The following is a 20,464-nucleotide window of genomic DNA, read 5'->3' as shown; positions in this document are numbered from 1 at the left end:
AAAAATATCCAGGGACGTTAGGCTGATGGCGTAGCGAACGCCATCGAGCGGACGCGCCACGAAAAGGCGCCAGGCGTCCCAGGAAGCTTCTCAACTGACTTTGATCTAATAACGTTGGTTGGAAGTTAGGCATATGACTGCCGCCATGCTCTGAAGTAAGCACGTGTAAGCTTGACGAAGCTAACTTGACGCACCCACAGCGGGGTGCCATTGTTGCAATTGCAAGGGCGATACACGGGGATCACGAGGCCCCAGTACCAAACACTCCATTATTTTTCAATCCGCATTTACTACTCAACAATTTTGAAGAAGCTGAATAAAGCAATCCAGAAAAAAACGCATGGGAATGGTCAAAGAAAAGTGTTGCTTCACTACGACAGCTCACCGGCCCGTTCAAGTGCAATTGCTCACCAAAAACTGACACAATTGAAGTTCGAAATTCTTTCACACCCACCTTATTCACCCGATTTCGCGCCTTCGAACTTCCACCTTTTACCGAAACTCAAAACATTTTTCGCTTGAAATAGATTTCGGTCGAACGAAATGTCATCGATGCTGTCAGCGGCTATTTCTGGAATTTCGAGGAAGGTCGCTTCTTGAAGGGTTTCGATGCACTGGAGCAGTGGTTCTCAAATGGGGCTCCTCGGACCCTTTGGGGCACGCGAAGGCATCCTAGGGGTCCGCGAAGCTCTGCCTCCCGGCAATAAAAGTTGTCTTTTTTCAGATTGAGAATAAACGTTCCAATTTTCGGGTGTTTTTTCGGGTATATACGTCAATAAGAGAAGTCCACTTCCCATTATCCCTATATCCATTTATTAAATCACTATCATAATTAACCAATAACTTTTCCTTCCCCTCGCCCCTACCGGGGTCCTCCATCATTTCTGCCGATCCAAAAAGGGTCCGCGAAACGACAGTGGTTGAGAACCACTGCACCGGAGAAACGCTGAACTAAGTGCGTAGAGCATCGAGGGGATTATGTTAAAAAACAAAATATAACTTTAGTCAAATTTTATTTTATTAAATCTATATTTTAACTTTAATGCCGTTCTTTCAGATTCATCGGTGGCCACGCTTTATACTTTTAAATCCACCCTCGTACAGCGACACTCGCATACCCTCGTACTTTTTGCCGCGTCTTCTACCACCAACCGCCAGGATCGCGACATTCAACAAAATGACACGTCGACTTCTGTGAAACCATTGGCTGCCACTTCGCGACCCCTTTCGGTGCATAGGCTGTACAAAACTCTAAACACTCCAGTCGAAGACGCCTTTAAGCTTCCGTAATCCAACTAACACTGCATTGAAACGCTCCGCAAAAAAAAACGTCATGACTTGTAAATGGGAATGCAGGGTTGGCCAGATGAGTTTCTAACGAGCGTAACGAACCCTATCATGGCCTATTGTTTATTTTTCTCCTAAATCACTATTGTCCTTATGCGTTCTTCCTGCCGAAAAACGGCTAAAACTATCTGGCCAGAAAAAACTCCACTTGTAAAAAAAAACCTCAATCGAACGATAAAAAAAAGCCCTGCCCTATATAACGGACACCGACCCTGACGAGAGAAATGTCACGATGAGTGTATCCGTTTCAGCACTACGAATACGGTCTGACTGCAGAGAGTCCAATGACGGCACGGTGACGGCGGATGTGGCTGGGAAATTCGAGACTTCCTTTGGTCATGGCCGGAAACCGACTTCTTTTCCACAAGGCGACTCGGGCTGCACTCCACCGACGTCGTGCGTCAGCCTCTAGGAAGTTCCTATTCTGTTCGGAATGAACGAGATACATTCATTCTGGATATTTATAGCCTTCTGTACGTCGTTCGTTCTGCATAAGCATCAACAACAGAGTTTTGTGTTTTATTCTTAATTTTTGCTCGCAACTCAGAATTCTGCTAAGTTAGGAAAAAAAAAAAAGAAGGTTATTGAAGAAAACGCAAAAACGCGAGCGAACTGGCGAAGCATTTCTAGCAAGATCTGAGTAGCTCTGTTAGATACGTTGTGAGTAATTTTTGTTATTTTTTTTCTCCGGGGTCACTTAGGAAATGCTCAAGGTGTGCTTGCTTCCCAGGTTTGCTTCTCGTTTCAAGATGCACCTGTTCAAGTGGAGGTTCGTGAAAGTCAATGAATCTGGAGTATATATTTTGTTCATTTCGAGACTGTTTTTCTTCAAGAACTTTCTCTAATATACTATTCGTTCATAAAGCCTGGACATTCAGGTGAATCCTAAGTTGAGGAGCTCATTTTTACTGTGATGCCTTGAAGTCGCTGCCTTTGTCTACGAAATGCTTTGGTGATTCGACAATTTTCGACATTCTGTTTGACTCTCCAAACCAGTGGTTCTCAAATGGGGGCCCGCGAAGCGCAGCCTCAGGAGTCAAACCCGGCAATAAAAGTTGTCTTTTCTCAGATTGAAAAGAAGCGTTCCAATTTTCGGGTGAGTTTTCTCGTGTGCAATAAGAGAAGTCTACTTCACACTAGCCCTTAGTTATATTCATTTATTACATCGCCATCATAATTAACCTATATCTTTCCCTTCGAGATAAAGTAAGTAGGCAGGCGAACTGGTTGATGTTACACATTTTTGAAAACCGGAGACGACGGACGAAGAAGGGGACAACACACCAAACGTTTCAAAGTTGAGACGTTTTGTGTGTTGTCCCCTTCTTCGTCCGTCGTCTCCGGTTTTCAAAAATGTATAATGTTTCCCTTTCCCTCACCACGAACGGGGTCCTCCATCATCTCCGCCGATCCACAAGAAGTCCGCGAAACATCAGTTGTTGAAAACCACTGCTCCAAACTGTCGATTGTGCTGTATTTTGTCTTACTCTGTCGTTCCCATGGTAGAAAACGATCATGATTAAAAAACAAGCAATAAGATTAATTTGATTTAAATCAAATTTATTTGATTTAAATGTGATTTATTTAAATTTCAATCAGATTACATTGATTAAAATCAGATTTATTTTATTTGAATAAGATTTATTTCATTTAAATCAAAGTAATTAAACATATAGTGATTCTTTAAACAAAATATTAATTGAAAAATTTGTCCAATCACTGAAAACAATGCGAAATAAGAAAACCTACTGCAAATTTAAACATTTAAAGTTCTGCATAAATTAAAAAAAAAAACGTTTTATTAATATAAACGCCTCCATACAAAATAAATTTGATAATTTTTGTTGGTGATAAGCTTTATTGGCTTTCATTTCGCATTCTAATTGGCTTGCGTAAGACCTTACTTTTCGTCTTTTCTTTTACATTTTGACTTGCTTTGAATATCACTCTAAAAGACGCCCGTGCGTCTACTTTCCCGCACAACGTAAAAATAGTGAATTCTCGAAGTTATTGTAGCGTGAGCTACACTGCCCGAAGTTGAACAGTTTCGCGTGGCTCGCATAATAAGCCGTGCTCCGTGCTGCGCATGCGCGAGGAGCAGTGACGTCACACGACGCACAGCTGGCGCTCCGCCGCCGCCGCGCCCGCCTCGCCGGTCTGCGCATTCCAGAGGAGTGACGTCATAGCCGCGGCAGATGCACTGGCGCCGCCGCGTGCCCAGCTGTGCGCCTCCGTTGCGCAGTAGCCAACTCTGACGCTGCACCGGAGCCGCTTGATAGCGCCTCTCATTTTCTGCGCATAAGCTCACGCTACGTATGTCCTGGCATAGCCGAGCTAAGCCACCGCAATTTCTGAGAGGGTGACAAAACTGATTTAGATTTCCCTGAGGGTTTGTCTCAGAAAGATAAGAGATGCCGAAATAAAACCACGCTCGAGCCACGGTAAAAAAAAAATCGCTTGCTGCTTTTAGTATTTCCCATAATACAAGATGTTAATTCTGTGGTAAATTTGATTCGAGCTTAATTTAGGCTCCAACATGCAGTGAAATCTCGCTCGCTGATTTAAAATCAAAATCTCGAATTCTAGAGCATGCCTCTTTTTTGTTCTTCGTGTGCTCTAAGGGGTGCACCAAAACATAAAAAAATAGTGTTTTTTTTTTTATAAAAAAGTACCGTATTTACTCGAGTAATAGCCGCACTGTTTCTGAAGAGAACCCGAAGGTTCGCTTTTCCGCGGAGCACTCAAATTGCCAATCATCGCGATCGGCAGCATGATTCCTTCGGTTTACAGGACAGAGATAACGTCTTCGCGCGAAGATACCATCTGTGAAAATTGCATTTGTATGGAGAATCGCGTTCTCGATCTAGTTATTCGCTATGTTATTTATGCGCAACGCAATGATTGGCTGTATATGTGTTCTGCGGGAAAGCAGACGCACGGGCCTTGTTCATAGATAGCGCGGCTATTACTCGAGTAAATACGGTATTTCAATGTCTGTATTTCAGCCCCACGAAAATGTATTCCTGTAACTGTATTTCCAATTTTTTTTAATTTTTCAAATGTATTTCTGATACGTATCGCGATACATTTTTATAAATGTATTTCAGTATCAGTATTTTAGCTGTTTTTGCCATATACCCAGTATTTGTATTTCCAAATACGTTTGAGAGTATTTCTACCCAACCACCTAAAGTGAGGAAAAAATGTATTAACTTTTGCACAATAAAGAAGGGAGTCATGTGTAATCATGAGACAGAAAACTTCCCTGACTAAACTTGGTCTTGGCCCTCTGTCTGGAGGTCAACAATTCTTTTAAAATTGTAATACTTCAAGATTATTTTAAAATTGATATCTCTGGGTGTGTATCATTTTCTGATTCTAGGCTGACTAGAAATGAACATACCAAAACATTGTCCGAATATTCCTTCATAAATGACTGTTCCCAGTACTCTTTATTCCATTAGTCACCAGAGAATGGAACCAACTCGACCATACTATCACTAACAGCACCACCGTCCCTTCAATTCCTAAACCAGCTAGATACTCTCTTACATTGCGACTAATAATCTAGGGTGTCTTGGTTATGCGAATTTCGCTATCCTCATTATTTCTGTAATAGCTGTTACATTTATGATGTTTCACATTTTCTGTCTAATTAATTCTATGCATAAGCATTTATGTGTATGATCGACTATGATGTTCTACGCATGATTCCATGTACTTTTTTGTATGTATGTGTTCAGTCCTGTTAAAATCCCTTGTTAGATTGACGGTATTTTTAAACAAATAAATAAATAAACTCACCAGACGACAAACATCCGGTATGGGACGTAGGAAATGCACAGACGTCGTTTTTCTTCTAGTGTTAATATTTCACCACATCTGACTTAAGCACTAAAAAAATAGGCATAATCCTTTGTGAAACGAGGTTTGCGTGTCAAATTTCGTCAGTATGCTTATAATTCGAATTTCGCAAGGCGTGCCAAATGCACTGGTCCTTACGGCCGTTCCCTGCATATTAAATTATTGAATATATATATATATATATATATATATATATATATATATATATATATATATATATATATATATATTTATTTATATATTGTCGAATAATGTGGACAACATTTTTAAAGATGTGCTTTGCCAAATAAATAATTCAAGTAATGGATTGAACCGCCTTCTCGATGCATCGATATAATCCCATGTATGGCGTGGGAAGAGTACCCATAATTAGAATAAGTTCGTGCTGGTTTAATATTTCATGTTTCAAACGTAAGAAAGACAGGAAGATAACAATGCCCAGTACACATCAACTTTGCGTCGTGTTCATTTTCTTTTCTTCGTATTTCGAGCTTTCAATGATAGGGGAGACCGGATCGTCCGCTTGCATTGGCAGAGCCCCACAATTCTCCTCTCCGCGCAGTGCAATACGGGACCGCCGAGAGGCCTTGTGGAGTTTTCCGGAAAGGCCTATTCGCCGTTCTATTGCACCTGAACGGAATGTATACATCCATCGAGCGTACGCTCACGCATTTCCAACATTTTTTCAGGCCTTCTTACACTCGGTGTTTCCAACTGCAATAGACTCACCTCCACTGCTTTCATCCATGAATTCGGAAAATCATTGAAGCATGTGTTCTAACTTCTATCCAAGAACTGGCTTCGTAATACAAGATCGCCATGAGGGATGGGAAAAAAGAGTGAGTCTGTTTGTGTTTTTTGTGTTTTTCTTTGTGCACTTTTTTGTAACCTTTACAGAAATTGTCCCGCGGTGCAAATTGAGCCTCTCTACGACCATTTATAGCGACCATGGTACGGTCAATAACTTTTTTTGGCACGCGCGGAACACTGAGGATCGTTGTCCTAATTTCAATCTCGGATGCACAAAAAAATACACAAAACCTGTTTTGACTGTCATTCACATATGCTCTTAAATCAACGCGATTCTTCACCGCATCTTCACCGCATCTGCAGGTAGCAGATGCGGTGAAGAAGGAACACTGTAGGAATTGTTTTAATCTCCAAAATCATCACAGCACGGCAGTGTGGCTCCCTGCACTTTATAGACGAGTATTACAAGGTTAAAATTGAGATAGAATGAGTACTGCACCAAGAGTTCAAAAATATGCGTACGAAAATACAGTATTTGTGCATGCTGTTTTCGGAAAAGGACAGTCAGCGGGTGCCGACCAAGTATGTATTTTTAGTCCAACCACTTTCTGTCGCTTTTGCATACCTACGATTTCTTTTACTTTCTTAGTTCTAATTTATTTTATTTTTTCAGTGAATAATAATGACCAGCAAAGATCTGTTGGCATACTTTGTAACCCTGGAACGTTGAGAGGAACAGGACAAACTTAAGCATGAAATATGTCCTGTCCCAACAATCTTCCCCTATGTGCTTAACCAGCTCGCCTGAGTTGCCTCGGTACTCGCTTTGACTTCAAGAGATCCGTTTATTAGGGCAGACAACTTGGAGTGAAAACTCTCTCGCTCGCTCTCCCACATACATGCAGAAAAAAAGAAAGGAAAAAAAAAAGCTCGATGTAAAACGAAATACAGTAATCAAAGATACGACTAAAGGCCGGTCACGCATTTGCGACGGTGGCGTTCACAACACTCAAACCGACAGAAACGACCGAAACCCCCGAACAAGCGTGACTCATAATTCCTTCGCGAAGCTGCCTCTTGCATTGCCTGCCACGTTTTGTGCGGCAAACACTTGTCCCGGTGACTTTGTCGTTGTCGTTTTGGTTGCTGCGAACGCAACCGACACAAAGATGTCAACCAACTTGAAAGATTATAGAAAATTAAAGCGAACAACAGATATTTCAAGCTATGAACGCATCCTCAAAACTATACCACTGATTATTTTATAATTCGATATTCTACGACGTATTTGACGCTATGTTATATTTCTGCACGACACGTTATGGAGCTGAACTCACAGCGCTTGCAAAACTTAAGACGCAAAGCGTACGGTAAGCCTTTGACGTCCCCCCATAATTTAAGTGGAGACGCCACTGTCGAGTGATTGCATGAAATGCTCGAGGGATATCCACCAATGAGTCCACAACCGAGTTCTCGGTTCTATTCTCAGTTCAAAGGACAATGACGATCTCCCATGTTGGCAACACTCAGTCCACCTCGTCAATCTTTGGTCCGGCGGCGCCGCCTTGGTTGGGAGGCGCCTGCTGACCAGAGCCTTGATGGAGCTTGGTCATGATGGGTGCGCACACCTGCTGCATGTCCTTCATCTTATCGTCGTACTCGTCTTTCTCGGCCAGCGTGTTCCTGTCGATCCAGTTGATCACTTCCTCACACTTGCTCAGCACCTTCTCTTTGTCGCTGGCCTCGAGTTTGTCGGTTCCCACCATTTCCACGGACTGCTTAACGTTGTACACGTAGGACTCAAGGTTATTCCTCGCGGTCACCCTTTCTCGCTGTTTCTCGTCTTCCTGCCTGTACTTCTCGGCGTCTGCCAGCATACGGTCAATCTCATCTTTGGACAAGCGGCCCTTGTCGTTGGTGATGCGAATGCTCTCCGAGCGTCCGGTGCTCTCGTCCTTTGCAGAAACCTGGAGGATGCCGTTGGCATCCAGGTCGAAGGTCACCTGAATCTGGGGCACTCCTCTTGGTGCCGGTGGGATGCCCATCAGGTCAAAAGTGCCCAGGAGGTGGTTGTCCTTAGTCATGGCCCGCTCGCCTTCGAACACTTGAATGGTGACGCCAGTTTGGTTGTCTGCGTACGTCGTGAATGTCTTGGATGTCTTGCAAGGTATGCGGCTGTTACGCTCTACAATCTTTGCCATTACACCACCTGCGGTTTCGATTCCCAGTGAAAGAGGGGCAACGTCGACGAGCAACACGTCCTTGATAATATCACTCGTGTCTCCTGTTAGAATAGCTGCTTGAATAGCTGCTCCGTAAGCAACAGCTTCATCGGGATTGATGGACATGGCTAGGTCCTTACCATTGAAGAAGTCCTTGAGTAGCTTCTGAATTCTTGGGATGCGCGTAGATCCGCCCACCAGCACGATCTCATGTATTTGAGACTTTCCGAGCTTTGAGTCCTGGAGTGCTTTCTCTACAGGTTCCAAGGTACTGCGGAATAGGTCCATACACATTTCTTCGAACCTGGCTCTTGTGATTTTGCTGTAGAAGTCAATTCCATCAAAGAGTGCGTCGATTTCAATGCTGGCTTCTGTGCTGCTCGAGAGTGTTCGCTTTGCACGTTCGCAGGCAGTTCTCAGGCGTCTGATGGCTCTCGTGTTTGTTTTCAGGTCACGCTTGTGTTTCCTTGTGAACTCTTCGACGAAGTAGTTCACCAGCCGGTTATCGAAGTCTTCCCCCCCGAGATGCGTGTCTCCTGCTGTGGAGCGAACCTCGAACATTGAACCCTCGTCAATAGTGAGAATGGACACATCGAAAGTGCCTCCACCCAAGTCGAATATTAGCACGTTTTTCTCGCCTTTCAGGTTCTTGTCCAAGCCGTAAGCAAGAGCGGCTGCGGTGGGCTCATTGATGATGCGAAGTACGTTGAGGCCCGCAATAGCTCCGGCGTCTTTCGTGGCCTGTCGCTGAGAGTCGTTGAAGTAAGCAGGCACGGTGATTACCGCATCTTTGACGGCATTACCGAGATAAGCCTCGGCTGTTTCTTTCATCTTGGTCAGCACCATGGCACTAATTTCTTCCGCATTGAAAATCTTTCGCTCTCCTTTAAACTCCACGCTGATGTTGGGCTTGCCTCCTTGATTGATTAGTTTAAACGGCCAGTGCTTGATGTCCTGCTGAATCTTGGGGTCATCGTACTTCCTGCCAATGAGTCTCTTGGCGTCAAACACAGTGTTTTCGGGATTGAGAGCCACTTGCGCTTTAGCCGGGTCACCAATGAGCCTCTCGGTGTCTGTGAAGGCGACGTAGCTGGGCGTGGTCCGGTTCCCCTGGTCATTGGCGATGATCTCCACTCTGCCGTGCTGGAAGACTCCCACACATGAGTACGTTGTACCGAGGTCGATACCGATGGCTGGGGCACTTTTGGCCATGCTAGCTGGATTTCGCACTGTTTCGAATCTAGCGAGAGCACTTGCCGCGACGGTGTTTTCAGCAGTTTTGCCAAAATGCGGCCGGTTCCTTTTAAAAGGCTCCACGCGCCGGGCGTCTATATTTATCCACACGGCATCGCTTCCCAGCCCCGCTGGCAAGCAGCGGGGGATGCGTGAGCGGGCCAACCTATGGGAATCTGTTGCTGGGTGACGTGCGCTGAGCGTCACCGGGAGACGCGTTCCGTCGCGGCCTGCTCGATGGTTCAGCGCAGTGGGTCGCCAGGTCGCCAGGCCATATCGACGTCCTCTTCAGTCTTTCGGGGAGCAGGTTCCGCTGCACCGGACCCGTAAATCGGCCATAACTTTTGAGTGTCTGCGTAGGTGTATCGATCGCGTGGGGCTCGTTGCCGATAGCCCGCGGCTTGCTATTTCGAGCGATTGCTTAGGGGCCTTAAAAATAACGGTTGCGAGGATGCCGGCGCTTCGCCAGGGCGGGGTGCTCGTAGAGCACCGTGACAAGAGGTGCTTCTCCGAGTTTTGACAGGGAGGCTTTCTGGGCGCCCGATTTGGCGACGGGCGCCAGGACCCTTGGCCAGTGGACGTTTCACTGTGTACCGAGGCGGCGCGCCGAAGGACTTATCCAGAGGTGTGTGATTTCACAAATAATTCGAGAAAGGGGTCTTCCTTGGTAGTTTGTGATCATTTGGTAGCGATATATCTCGCATTCATTCCGTCGGGTTGCTCATCGTGTCCTCGCATGATGAACGTTCATAAGAGCTAATGAAACCTTTTATGACAGACATGAAGCACAAGGCAATGACTTGTGCACATTCATAATCGTTCCGTCTGCACAAAAGACGCAATTGACTTATAGACATAAAAGCGTCAACTGCCGCTTATTGTCTAAACGCAAGTGTCGGAGTAAACTTTACGTTTCTCGAATTAATTGAAGCCATCGTTGAATCATTTCGAGCCCGTAGTATTTTGCTAAAGTGTTTCTTTTTGCATTATGTGCTGCGATACCTCTTCAAGGCATTGAAACTCAACCATATGTTGTTTGTTTTTAGACTTTTTATTGATGCCGCCTACTGCGCTTTAGTTTGTTTAATTTATACGTGCATATGTGACGGCCGTGTGCTTTGAAGCTTCGTGTCTGTACTCATATTGCTTGTAGTTTTTACGACCCTAGCGTGGTGACCTTTTTTTTTTCTTTTTGAGGGGGCGGGGGATGTACAGTTTTGGCCGAAGTGACTGGGTCAGCGTTTATTTTAAGTCTTTCTGAGGCTGCAGGGTGAAAGGGGGGGGGGGGGGGGGCGGTTGTCGCACACTTTTGGTTTATGTGTGCATTTTGGATCGGGTGTCGCGTTCTATGCACAACTACAGCGTTGGGAGGAGCTGCGAAGGTTTCAGAAACGTAAATTTCATTTCGTTCTATTTTATTACCTTAAGGACCTCTTGAGGTAAGCATTAAATAAGGGGGGTGTCAAAATTAAATTTCTATAATAATAATTTAAAAAAAGTCGACAGCAACTCACGAGCAAGGGCAAAAAGGGACGGATAAGCACAAAACTGTACGTCCCTTCCTCCCCTTTGTCCAGGATTATCTTGCCAGTCTTAAACCAGCTCGACTCCGCTTTAGTTTCGAAAATGTGATTTCTACTGCAGCTTCCTTCACGCGAATGCCTGTTTTGGAAACCTTACTTTATGATCGTGAATAGACTTTATTAACTATTGTGCGTTATTCAGAAGGGAAAAAAGTCTAGTTGGGATGTACTTTCAAAAGCACATTCTAAAAAAAAAAAAAAAAGAAAAACTTGTGCGTTTACTTTTTTCCACAACACTCGGAGAGCCAATCACCGCAACTAACTGAGGCAGTTCAGCGAATGACGATGCCGAAACCTATGTTTAGACCAAAAAACTCAGTCTGAGTTGTGATATTAAGCAATGCAAGGGCGTGACGTTTTGCATTGTTTAATGTCACTCCTCCGACTGCGGTTTTTGGTCTAAACGTATGTTTCGGCGACGTCATTCGCTGAGCTGCCTCCGTAAATAGCGGTGATTGACTGTCCGAGTGTCGGGTGCGGGAAAGTGGACGGACGAGCGTTTTTTAGGGAGCAGTTAGCTGTATATCTTACTTCATATAATAAACAGTCTCACTACTTCTTTCTTAAGTTAGAAATTAATATAAGTCATAGTAGTCTAGGTATTATACATTTAGTTCAAATATTATTTGCACCTTTTTCAGACTTCTCTGTTCTTCGTGGACTTCGTTTAATTTTTCCTCAGTCTCGGACCTGGACCATGTTGTACTAGCTACTTTTTCCTTGATATCCGGGGATGGGGAGGGATCGCCAATAATCAAAATTGCATTCTTCTCGCTTATGACTGTTGTGTATTATTAAATTCTCTGTTTTAGGCCTAAATACAAAATAAATACAAAAACGACGTGGGATGCTGATTCTCCGGATAAATGAGTATTTCACCTCCTCTGATTCGTTACAATTCAGTTCTTAATTTGTGGTGGTCAGTGTAATTTTCACCTTAGATTTGTTTTGTGTTCCAGTAACCTTCCTCATGACAAACTGTCGTCTATTGTGTAAGACCATTTCACCACCAGGACTTTCGTGTTCATATGGACTGCATTTATTTCCGAGTAATTCAACGCGTGCTTTTCTAAGCAAGTTTTTTTTTTTTTTTCTTATTTTCCAAAATAATTTGGCAAAAGACTGCCTGGTACCGAAAATCCTTTTGCAATCATGTCTTTCTTCGAGGGGTAGTTTATAGGCCACTGAACGCACCAGTTGAATTTTCATAGTGATTGAATTATATATTATGTGTAAACACGTGAATAGCGATACCAGGGTAATACTTAATGGAAACTTTAATCAGACACATGTAAACTGGGATTCACTGAAAACTGGTGGCGTTGATGTTCTAAACGGAGAAAAGGTACTCGACATTACGTTTAATCAGAATCTTACCCGAGCAGTGAAAAATGCACTAGAAGCACTTATTACTCTCAGTCGGTATTGGAATTGATATTCACTACGGACAACTGTTTCCGAGTACGAAGTTTCAGTTATGTAGGGCATTTTTGATCATAAAATTGTCTTGTTCACAATCCATTTACCACAAATATACCCATCACCGGACATTTAAGCCCATAGCTGTTAAAAACCTTGCTCGTGCGGATGACACCAGTATTATAGAATAGCCACAATTGGAAGCTTTTGAGGAACTAAGCGTTGCTAACACAGTAGAAAATTTGTGGATTTTTTTATAAGCAAGCATCTTTTGCATTAATAATTACTTCCTAAACACAAATAAAAGCACGGATCGTAAACATCCCTCGATTACACGTGATATTGTACGCATAAAACGTCAAATAAAGAAACATACAAAGGAAACAAAATGCATATGCGCTAAAAACGAAATTTCAACTGAAAGAGGCAGAGCAAAAGTGTTTTCGGTACCCCTTCGTAACTTTATAAAGACTGCACCAGAAACGTTTTGGCGGTTTCTAAAAGGAAAAAAAAAGAAATGATTGAACGAAATATTGAGAGTGACGTAATCATTACTGACAGTGCAGTTATGAAGATTGTTTTAACATGCTCTTTAATTCGGTCTTCACGTCCGATACGCCACATGTTTTGAGTGAGATAGCCCGTGATGTTGCTGAAACGAGTACCCAACCAGTAATTTTTTTTTCTAAATTACTTTTCTTGGTGCGAAAAAGTCAGTAAATCTAAATTTAGAAAAAAGAATTCTTAAAACGATATGCGGAGGGGCTGTACTATTTGGCAGGTCACTACCGACACAGTCTCTTCCTCAACAGTGATTATCTGCCCTTGTTGTCCTCGCTTTTAAAGAAGGAAACAGTCTGAAGATAGAAAACTACCGCCGTATGTTTTTAACAAGCGTAATTTGTAAAGTGATGGAGCACGTTATTTTGAAATAAACATTTTACTTCCTAAAGGAGCACTGAATGTTTTACCCGCATCAGCACGGTTTTCGAAATGGCCTGTTGAACGTAACACAACTTGTAGAAACGTTTTATGATTTTTTTCTTATATCGTAAACAACAAACAGCAGATTCATGTCATCTGCATCGATATTTTAAAAGCATTTCTCCATACACCTCACACAAAGATTAGTATGGTTTCTAAAAGATATAGGCTTATGTAGTAACGTCGTGCATTGGATTGAGGCTTATCTATAGCCAATCAAAGTAAAGGAGATGAAATTAAAAGAAGCATATCTGCTCTTTTGCCCGTATGATCAGGAGTCCCTCAGGCCTCGGCGGTCTTGGGATAATTATAGTTTTTTTTAATATACATCAATGACATTGCTTCACATATCCAGAAACCAACAAAACTAAATCGATTTACCGATGATTGCCTTTATTCACCATTAAAAACCACGAGTGATCAATTCACTTCAACAGAAATTTTGAATTTTAAGGCAGTGGCAAACGCGGATAAATCTTCGCAAATAGGCATACATTATTATAACAAACAAAAAAGTGTCTTGCCTTTTTGTTGTAATATGGGGAATGTTAAATTAAGCAATGTGTAAAGTTTCAAATACCTCGGTGTTACAATTTCACACAATTTACAATGGTTGACCCATATTGATACCGTTTGCTCCACCGCTTATTGGAGTCTATGCTTCATAAGACGGAAGTTGAAACTGCGACTAGTGACACCAAGCTGACAGCTTATAAAACAAGAATACTCCCCATTTTGGAGTATGCCAGCGTAGTCTGGAGTCCTTGCAAAAAAAAAATTACAAGATAATATTATAGGAAATTTAAAGGATGGCTGCACGTCTTATACTTTATAAGTACAAACGATAAGAATCTGTGACTAAAATGCTAAATCAGTGTGGTCTTCAGTTATTGAAGACTAAACAGAGAGTTAACCGGTTAAGACTGTTCTACTAGATTTATATTTAAAAATATAAAAATCGACCCGGAACTATATCTAAAAAGGTGCACACGTCATTATAAAGGTTTTAACCCTACAACAGTAGGATAGATATTACCAAACATTAATGTTTTGTTGACGCGTTTAAAGAATGGAATTAACCTCTAGAACGTGTTGTTAGGTCCTCTAACGTGTGTCATTTTGAATCTTCATTGGAACATCTGTTTTCCCAGTGAAAAAAGAAGCATGTCATTAAAAGTTTAGGGGTACACTACCAATGCTAAGTTTTCAAAGGTAGGGCTCTTATATGCGACAATTTAAGCTAAAATTGTGTTATGCTTCTGTCTGTTCATGTGCTTTTTAGAATTGCTGACTTTGTGCAATTTTCTAAGTTATTTTGTTTGTCAAAAGTTTGGTGCAAATGTGTAAATAGCTCTAGCCTCTCCTGTAATTGCCTTCAAGAGAAGGCCGAGAACATCGGTAGATAAAATGAATCAAATATTCCACGTTTACTGTCGAGAGAGAACTGTCTGAATAGATTTTAGTTTTGCTTTTACATCTGCGATTTACTCAAAACTAGGAACCTATGAATGACTTGCCCGTGAGGTCAAACGTTGGTTGTTGTCATGCTTCGTGGTGTGAAGTGCGCGCAGATAGGTTTGAAGATAGCACGACCTTGCGTCTTGTTATTGTGCTTATGTACATTGCATGAGCATATAGACACACAAGCAGGGACTTTGACTGATAACACTGAACCCAGAGAATGCAGCCAAACAGAAAGGATCAAATAGAAGGTGCGAAGTTTCAAGCTGCTGTGTTGACTTGTAATTCTACTTGCGGCTACATGTAAATACCGTATGAAAAAAAAAACGCTATTATCGTCGCAATAACTGGTCTTTCAGAGCAAGTAGAGACATTTGTTTTCCTTGGATGACTCTGTTTTGTGAAGTAGGCGCTATTTGAGTGATTTTTGGCGGCCACGTAGTCACTGAGAGCTGAAGAAACGCCAAGTGTCCCGATCATCTTTTTTTCGCTTCGAAGTCAATCAGATTGCGGAATTTTCCGATATTAACTTTAAAGAACGAAGAACAAAGCAACAAAAGTCGGAGCTCCAATCAAAGTTGTGAAGGTGGTTGGCCAGCGAAGCCGTGGTGTCACCTGCAACGATTGCCCATGCACTGCACTATAGACCCTTTTCATGGCAAACGCCGCCAGGCGGTGCTCCAGTCTTTGATATTCCAGAGAACTTCCGGTTCATAAAAATAATGAACAAAGGCCACCCTAACACCGCTGCTTGAAATGTCGACGAAACGTTTAACCACCAATTCTCCTAGTGTACGCCAAAAGAACCAAGAAGCGCGAAATCTGTTAAAAAATTTCGAATATTCAAGTAAACCAAATTGCATCCCCGAAGACGTTAAATGGTCTTGCCGAGGGCCCTCGTTAGATCTCCAACTTTGATGTACGTGTAGCATTTATGCTTTTTTGGCACTGGTGACATAAGCAAGCTCGACAGGCTTGTAAAGACGGAGCGACCAGAAGTCGGACGCAGGAGGCAGTTCATGCTTGTAAACAGCAAAATGGTATATACGAAATGATTGGCGGAAGAAAAGTAAATGCACTGTACCAAAACTTTCGATGTATGAAGCGCTAGTGACGTCACTCTCCACGTCGGGAGCTGCCGTCGCCGCGGCAGCTTGCGCAACAGGAATTTTTACCGAAAAAACGTATGCGGTGAGCGCTACGTGCTTCGCATTGTTATCGGGAGCGCCTTATCATCATGTGGTTCGAATGCTTGTTTTGTGCTTGTTCTTTATTGAAACGAATGCTGTGCTGTATGTTGTATGCGTGATATGCACTTTTCGCTTCGATCGCTGAAATTTTTATTCCGTGAGAACGACACAAAAAAATTCCAGAAATCACCTGCGAGTCATATACAGCTTGGCTGTAAAACCACAAGCATAATAATCAAATTATCACGCTGTGAGTGACTATACTTTTACTTACATGTTTTCATAATGCCACTGTTTTGTAACACCGACCATAGGCCTACGGACATTGTTCTCTGAAGAAGCAAGGGGGATAATGTGCCTGCATAGTAAGCACGACACAGGGGCGATGTCGGAAGGACAGGCGACACCTGACGCAGTCGCAACTATACCCTGTTATAGGTCACAAAAAGCATGACAAGCTCGTCCCGCGGAGCCCTCGACTCTTTCCCCTTTGGCAGAGCGATCGGGCGAAACGTGGCGAGCATCGAGGCACTTGCCTCTTCTATGGTCTTCGCTCTGCTAAAGTGGAGAAGGGTCGAGGGCTTCGCGGGACGAGCATGTACTGCTTTTCTTCACCTGTAGCAGGGTATAAATGCCCCATCGAAACCACAAGTTGGCCTCGAGGCTAACACTCCACAGTGACCCCCTTAAATAGGCTCGAATGTTGGAATTTCGGTTGTCATGACTAAACTTTACACGAAGATACTTACAAATTTGCCACTATCTCTCATAATTGCGGTACATTTTGTAGGCATATTATTCGAGGCAAAGTTTAACAAACGAGAATGAATTATCAAGCGGTATAAGAAAAATTTAAAACCACAAAATTCATTTGTAGCTTCATCATTTAATAAGGAACGTTATAGATAATCATTTGATTCCAAGTTACGTTGTGCAGTGTCGCTTTTATCACTTTTATTGTGCGTTTTATAAGTAAAAAGATCGTTTTGCAATGAATATTATAGTCTTTCAACACATTTACAATAAATGAAAAGAAAAGGAACCACCACATGTAAACTAGAACAGTTTCACTTTCAGCAAATTAATACTCAGAAACGAGCATTTCGTGGTACAAATTCGCAGGGTCGACACACTTCACCAAAACTTTAGACCGGTATAGATTGGTATAGATCTTTCCAATTGTTTTCAGCAAGTTGAGATGCGCCTAGTCATTGAACTTGTACAGGGGCGTCAGTGTGCAATATTTTGCACAACAGAGCTAATGTACAATGCTCGAAGTTTGATTCGTTCATAAAATGACGGAGTTTAACAGAGCCTGAAAGGTGTTCTTCCTTCTGGCGACTAGGTACGTTTTTTTTAAACGTGTGACTCAAGTTTCTTTCATTATCCGCCCGCTAAATGCATCCGCTCGCTGCCCAGGGGCCCCCCTGCTGTTTGAAGTCATGCGCGACCCAGACAAGGCCTTTGCGGAAAGGAATCATTCTTCGAACCATCCGGCGGCGGACGTTTCGTTTTTCTTACTCACACTGACAGTGATAGACTTTGGGGGTTGAGAAACCAGGATACCAGCGTGGATGATTGTTCCACGGAACACGCGATGAGAGAGTGCCATTTTGAATACGGGGAATTCGTTAACTCGATCAGCTCATAAACTCAGATCCTGCTTCTGTGTGCCTGTGAATGTGGGCAAAGAAATTACGAGAACGCGAGCGAGCTAGTCATGATCTAAGATGTTCAGCCCTGGTTCAGTAAGACGTTGCGGATACACTCATTTATATACTAAAGAAAAAAGTGTCGCGCCTCTATTCTCAGAAGAAAATGCTTGGCTCGGAAATGCGGTCTGCGCTGATCAGACATTGAGCACAAAAAAACGTCACGCTGAATTCAGACGTGCTATCATTGGAGATTGCATCATCCAGGCACAGCTGCGTAGAAGCAATCTGCGGACATAATTTCTTAGGCTTAGGCATTTCTAGCTCACGGTTACTGGATATTTCGCTGAACTACGGGGAAGTAAACGAGCGGGCATATTTCAGAGTGCAGGCTAGAAAGAAATTACCGATACGCACACGAACATAGGAGCAACTCTGTTACCACGCGCACACGAAGCGAAACTTTTTATTGATTCTTTTTACTGGTTGGTTTGACCACCTACTTGTGAGTGTTTGTAAGGTCAACGTGCGTGGTTGCGCTATGTTTGTACAAGCAGGCATTGTCTTCATGTGCGAAAACAACACTGCAGATTACCGCCGAGACAAATTTGAACTCTGACGTTTATTTAACTTGAGCCAAGTGGCGACAGCGTTTCAGGGCTGTAAACAGAAAGCCAAAAAATACGCGTACTTGCAGGATATGCAGGATGCAGCCGGCAAACATTTTGTTTGCGAAGATGAAAGCTGGACTGAACTGCGCTGCGACGTTCATCATGCGCGGGGCCGTTTTTCCGCCTGACTCTGTTGGTGGGCGCACGTGCTGTCACAGACCTTGAGCTTACACTGGCAGAAAACAGGGGGGGGGGGGGGGGGGGGGGGCAGTGATTGCAGCCGCAAACACATTCCGCCGGCTGGAAAGCGAACGTTGCTTCGCTACATTGCAAAGCGAGCTATGGAAGTGAAACTAGCCTTGGAATTACCATTGACGGGCATGCACGTCAAATATAGTGACAGCTTACGGTGTGCCTTCAGCAACACCCAGCTCCTGCCGTACGGGAGCACCCCTAATCCTCCTGAGTTCACGTGCATGGTCATGTGTACCGCGGCAGCACGCCAGCCTCAGATGTGGGACAATGGAGAGAGGCACCTGGTCGTTACTTGCCTTCCTATTTGGTACAACAGATAAAACGACTAAAGATTCAAATAATCGGGGGGAGGAGAGACACACAGGCGTTTCGAAAAGCATTAGGGGAACATAGATCGTATGCCAAGTAGATTTGGTGATAACGCGCATATTTCCTCGTTGCATTTCTTCTTCGATGTTACTTTTTAGTTCCTCCGTACTCAAGTTTCCGTAACTATTTTCGTAGCTATTTTTGTAGCCTCTATTGGTTAAATATATAGCCTTCCCTTCATTTTTTTTAATCTCTGGTTGAAGTATATATTGCCTGTCAGGCCATCATAACGATTGCACATGTTCTTGCAAACGGCACGTCGCCAGCTAAATAGCTACACTAAAAATTATATATAAAAAAGCGCAGGCATTGGACGAAGGTATGGCGTCAGGCGGAGAGTGGGAAGGAGATCAGGGAGACGCGCTAGCTCCTAAGGTCCAACGAACTAAACGTTTCTCGACGGAGACTGGTTTCCTCGTTGATGTGCGCTCTTCGTCTAACGTGCAATTACGTGAAGGGTAGCATATTTTTTTCAGCACAAAATGCTGCCAAGGATCTCCAGTTTTCCGCCTACTTAAAGAAGTTACACCTGTGTCTGGAGCTGGAAAAGGAAGATCACCTACCAGAGTGTGCACAAGTCGTTCCACTGTCGGCTGCTTCAGAACGGCGGCTCCCGTCTGTTCACCTTTGATTTCAGCTGATGTTATAGACGAAGATTTTTCATTTAAATTTAAATTATTACAAATGAAACACCCCTATGGTAAAATAACATTCTCAAGTTGGTAAGCAGGAATTTGTGTAAAATAGATAAATTGTTTTAATTGTTTTTGTGGTTACCAACAGCATAACCATGTAAAGTTGTGCGTGACTTTAGTTCAAAAGACAGCAAAAATATAAGAACTAAAACTGTGGAACAGCAACATAATTTTAAGTGTTTTCTGTGTGTGAAATTGCATACCGGTAATCTAGGTTTCTAGATGATATGTGAATTTACTATACAAAAGCAGAATATGCGTGCCTTGCGGGAAACGACTGGATAAAAAAAGAAAAATATATATATATTGTATTACAATCATGCTTGGGAAAAAAATAAAAAAACACCGCAACAGAAGACGGCACAACTGAATTTCCGTGAATTAGTTTGTTTAAAAAACATCCAGCCAATCGTGCAATAACCTTTTAGATTAGTTTATAGGTTTTCTATGGTCTTCGCAGAAATTTATTTTCCGTCCATATTCTGCCAGCACCTGTGAACTATACAGGCGTAATAATTAAGTTTCAGTAATTAAATTACTAAAATTTAGCTACATTTGCAGTATTGTGTTTGTAATTCATTACTTTTTTCGACGTAATTTCAGTTGTAATAGAGCTACTTTTTTGCCTCAGTAATTACACAATTTGAATTACAATTGCGTCTTTTTCACGATTCTGTCATGCAGGAGCTCCATCATAGAGGCAGTGACAAGAGAAAAACCCCCAGCGCCTGCCTCCTGCGGGATCTAAAGCGCCGCGGTTGTTCCCGGCGTTGACCATGGACCCATAGCTGAGAAACTGCAAGAGAAGCTCGTTTTAGCGAACACCGTT

General features: G+C 42.9%; 1 protein-coding gene across 1 annotated transcript; it reads right to left on the bottom strand.

The window, feature by feature from the left end:
- Positions 1-6,786: 6,786 nt before the first annotated feature.
- On the bottom strand, positions 6,787-9,816 carry LOC8037153 (heat shock protein 70 B2). The gene has a single exon (XM_029981243.4). It carries the CDS (start codon positions 9,393-9,395, stop codon positions 7,488-7,490), a length of 1,908 nt encoding a protein of 635 aa, XP_029837103.1. The 5' UTR covers positions 9,396-9,816; the 3' UTR covers positions 6,787-7,487.
- Between the last annotated feature and the right edge of the window lie 10,648 nt (positions 9,817-20,464).

Source organism: Ixodes scapularis, unplaced genomic scaffold, assembly GCF_016920785.2.
Source record: "Ixodes scapularis isolate PalLabHiFi unplaced genomic scaffold, ASM1692078v2 PGA_scaffold9__187_contigs__length_104089568, whole genome shotgun sequence".
In the NCBI taxonomy this organism is placed as follows: domain Eukaryota; kingdom Metazoa; phylum Arthropoda; class Arachnida; order Ixodida; family Ixodidae; genus Ixodes; species Ixodes scapularis.
This window is presented reverse-complemented; position numbering and strand designations above follow the sequence as displayed.

What these genes read in the sequence shown, in the direction of transcription:
- LOC8037153 (XM_029981243.4), bottom strand. Translation starts at nt 9,395, where the DNA reads ATGGCCAAAAGTGCCCCAGCCATCGGTATCGACCTCGGTACAACGTAC.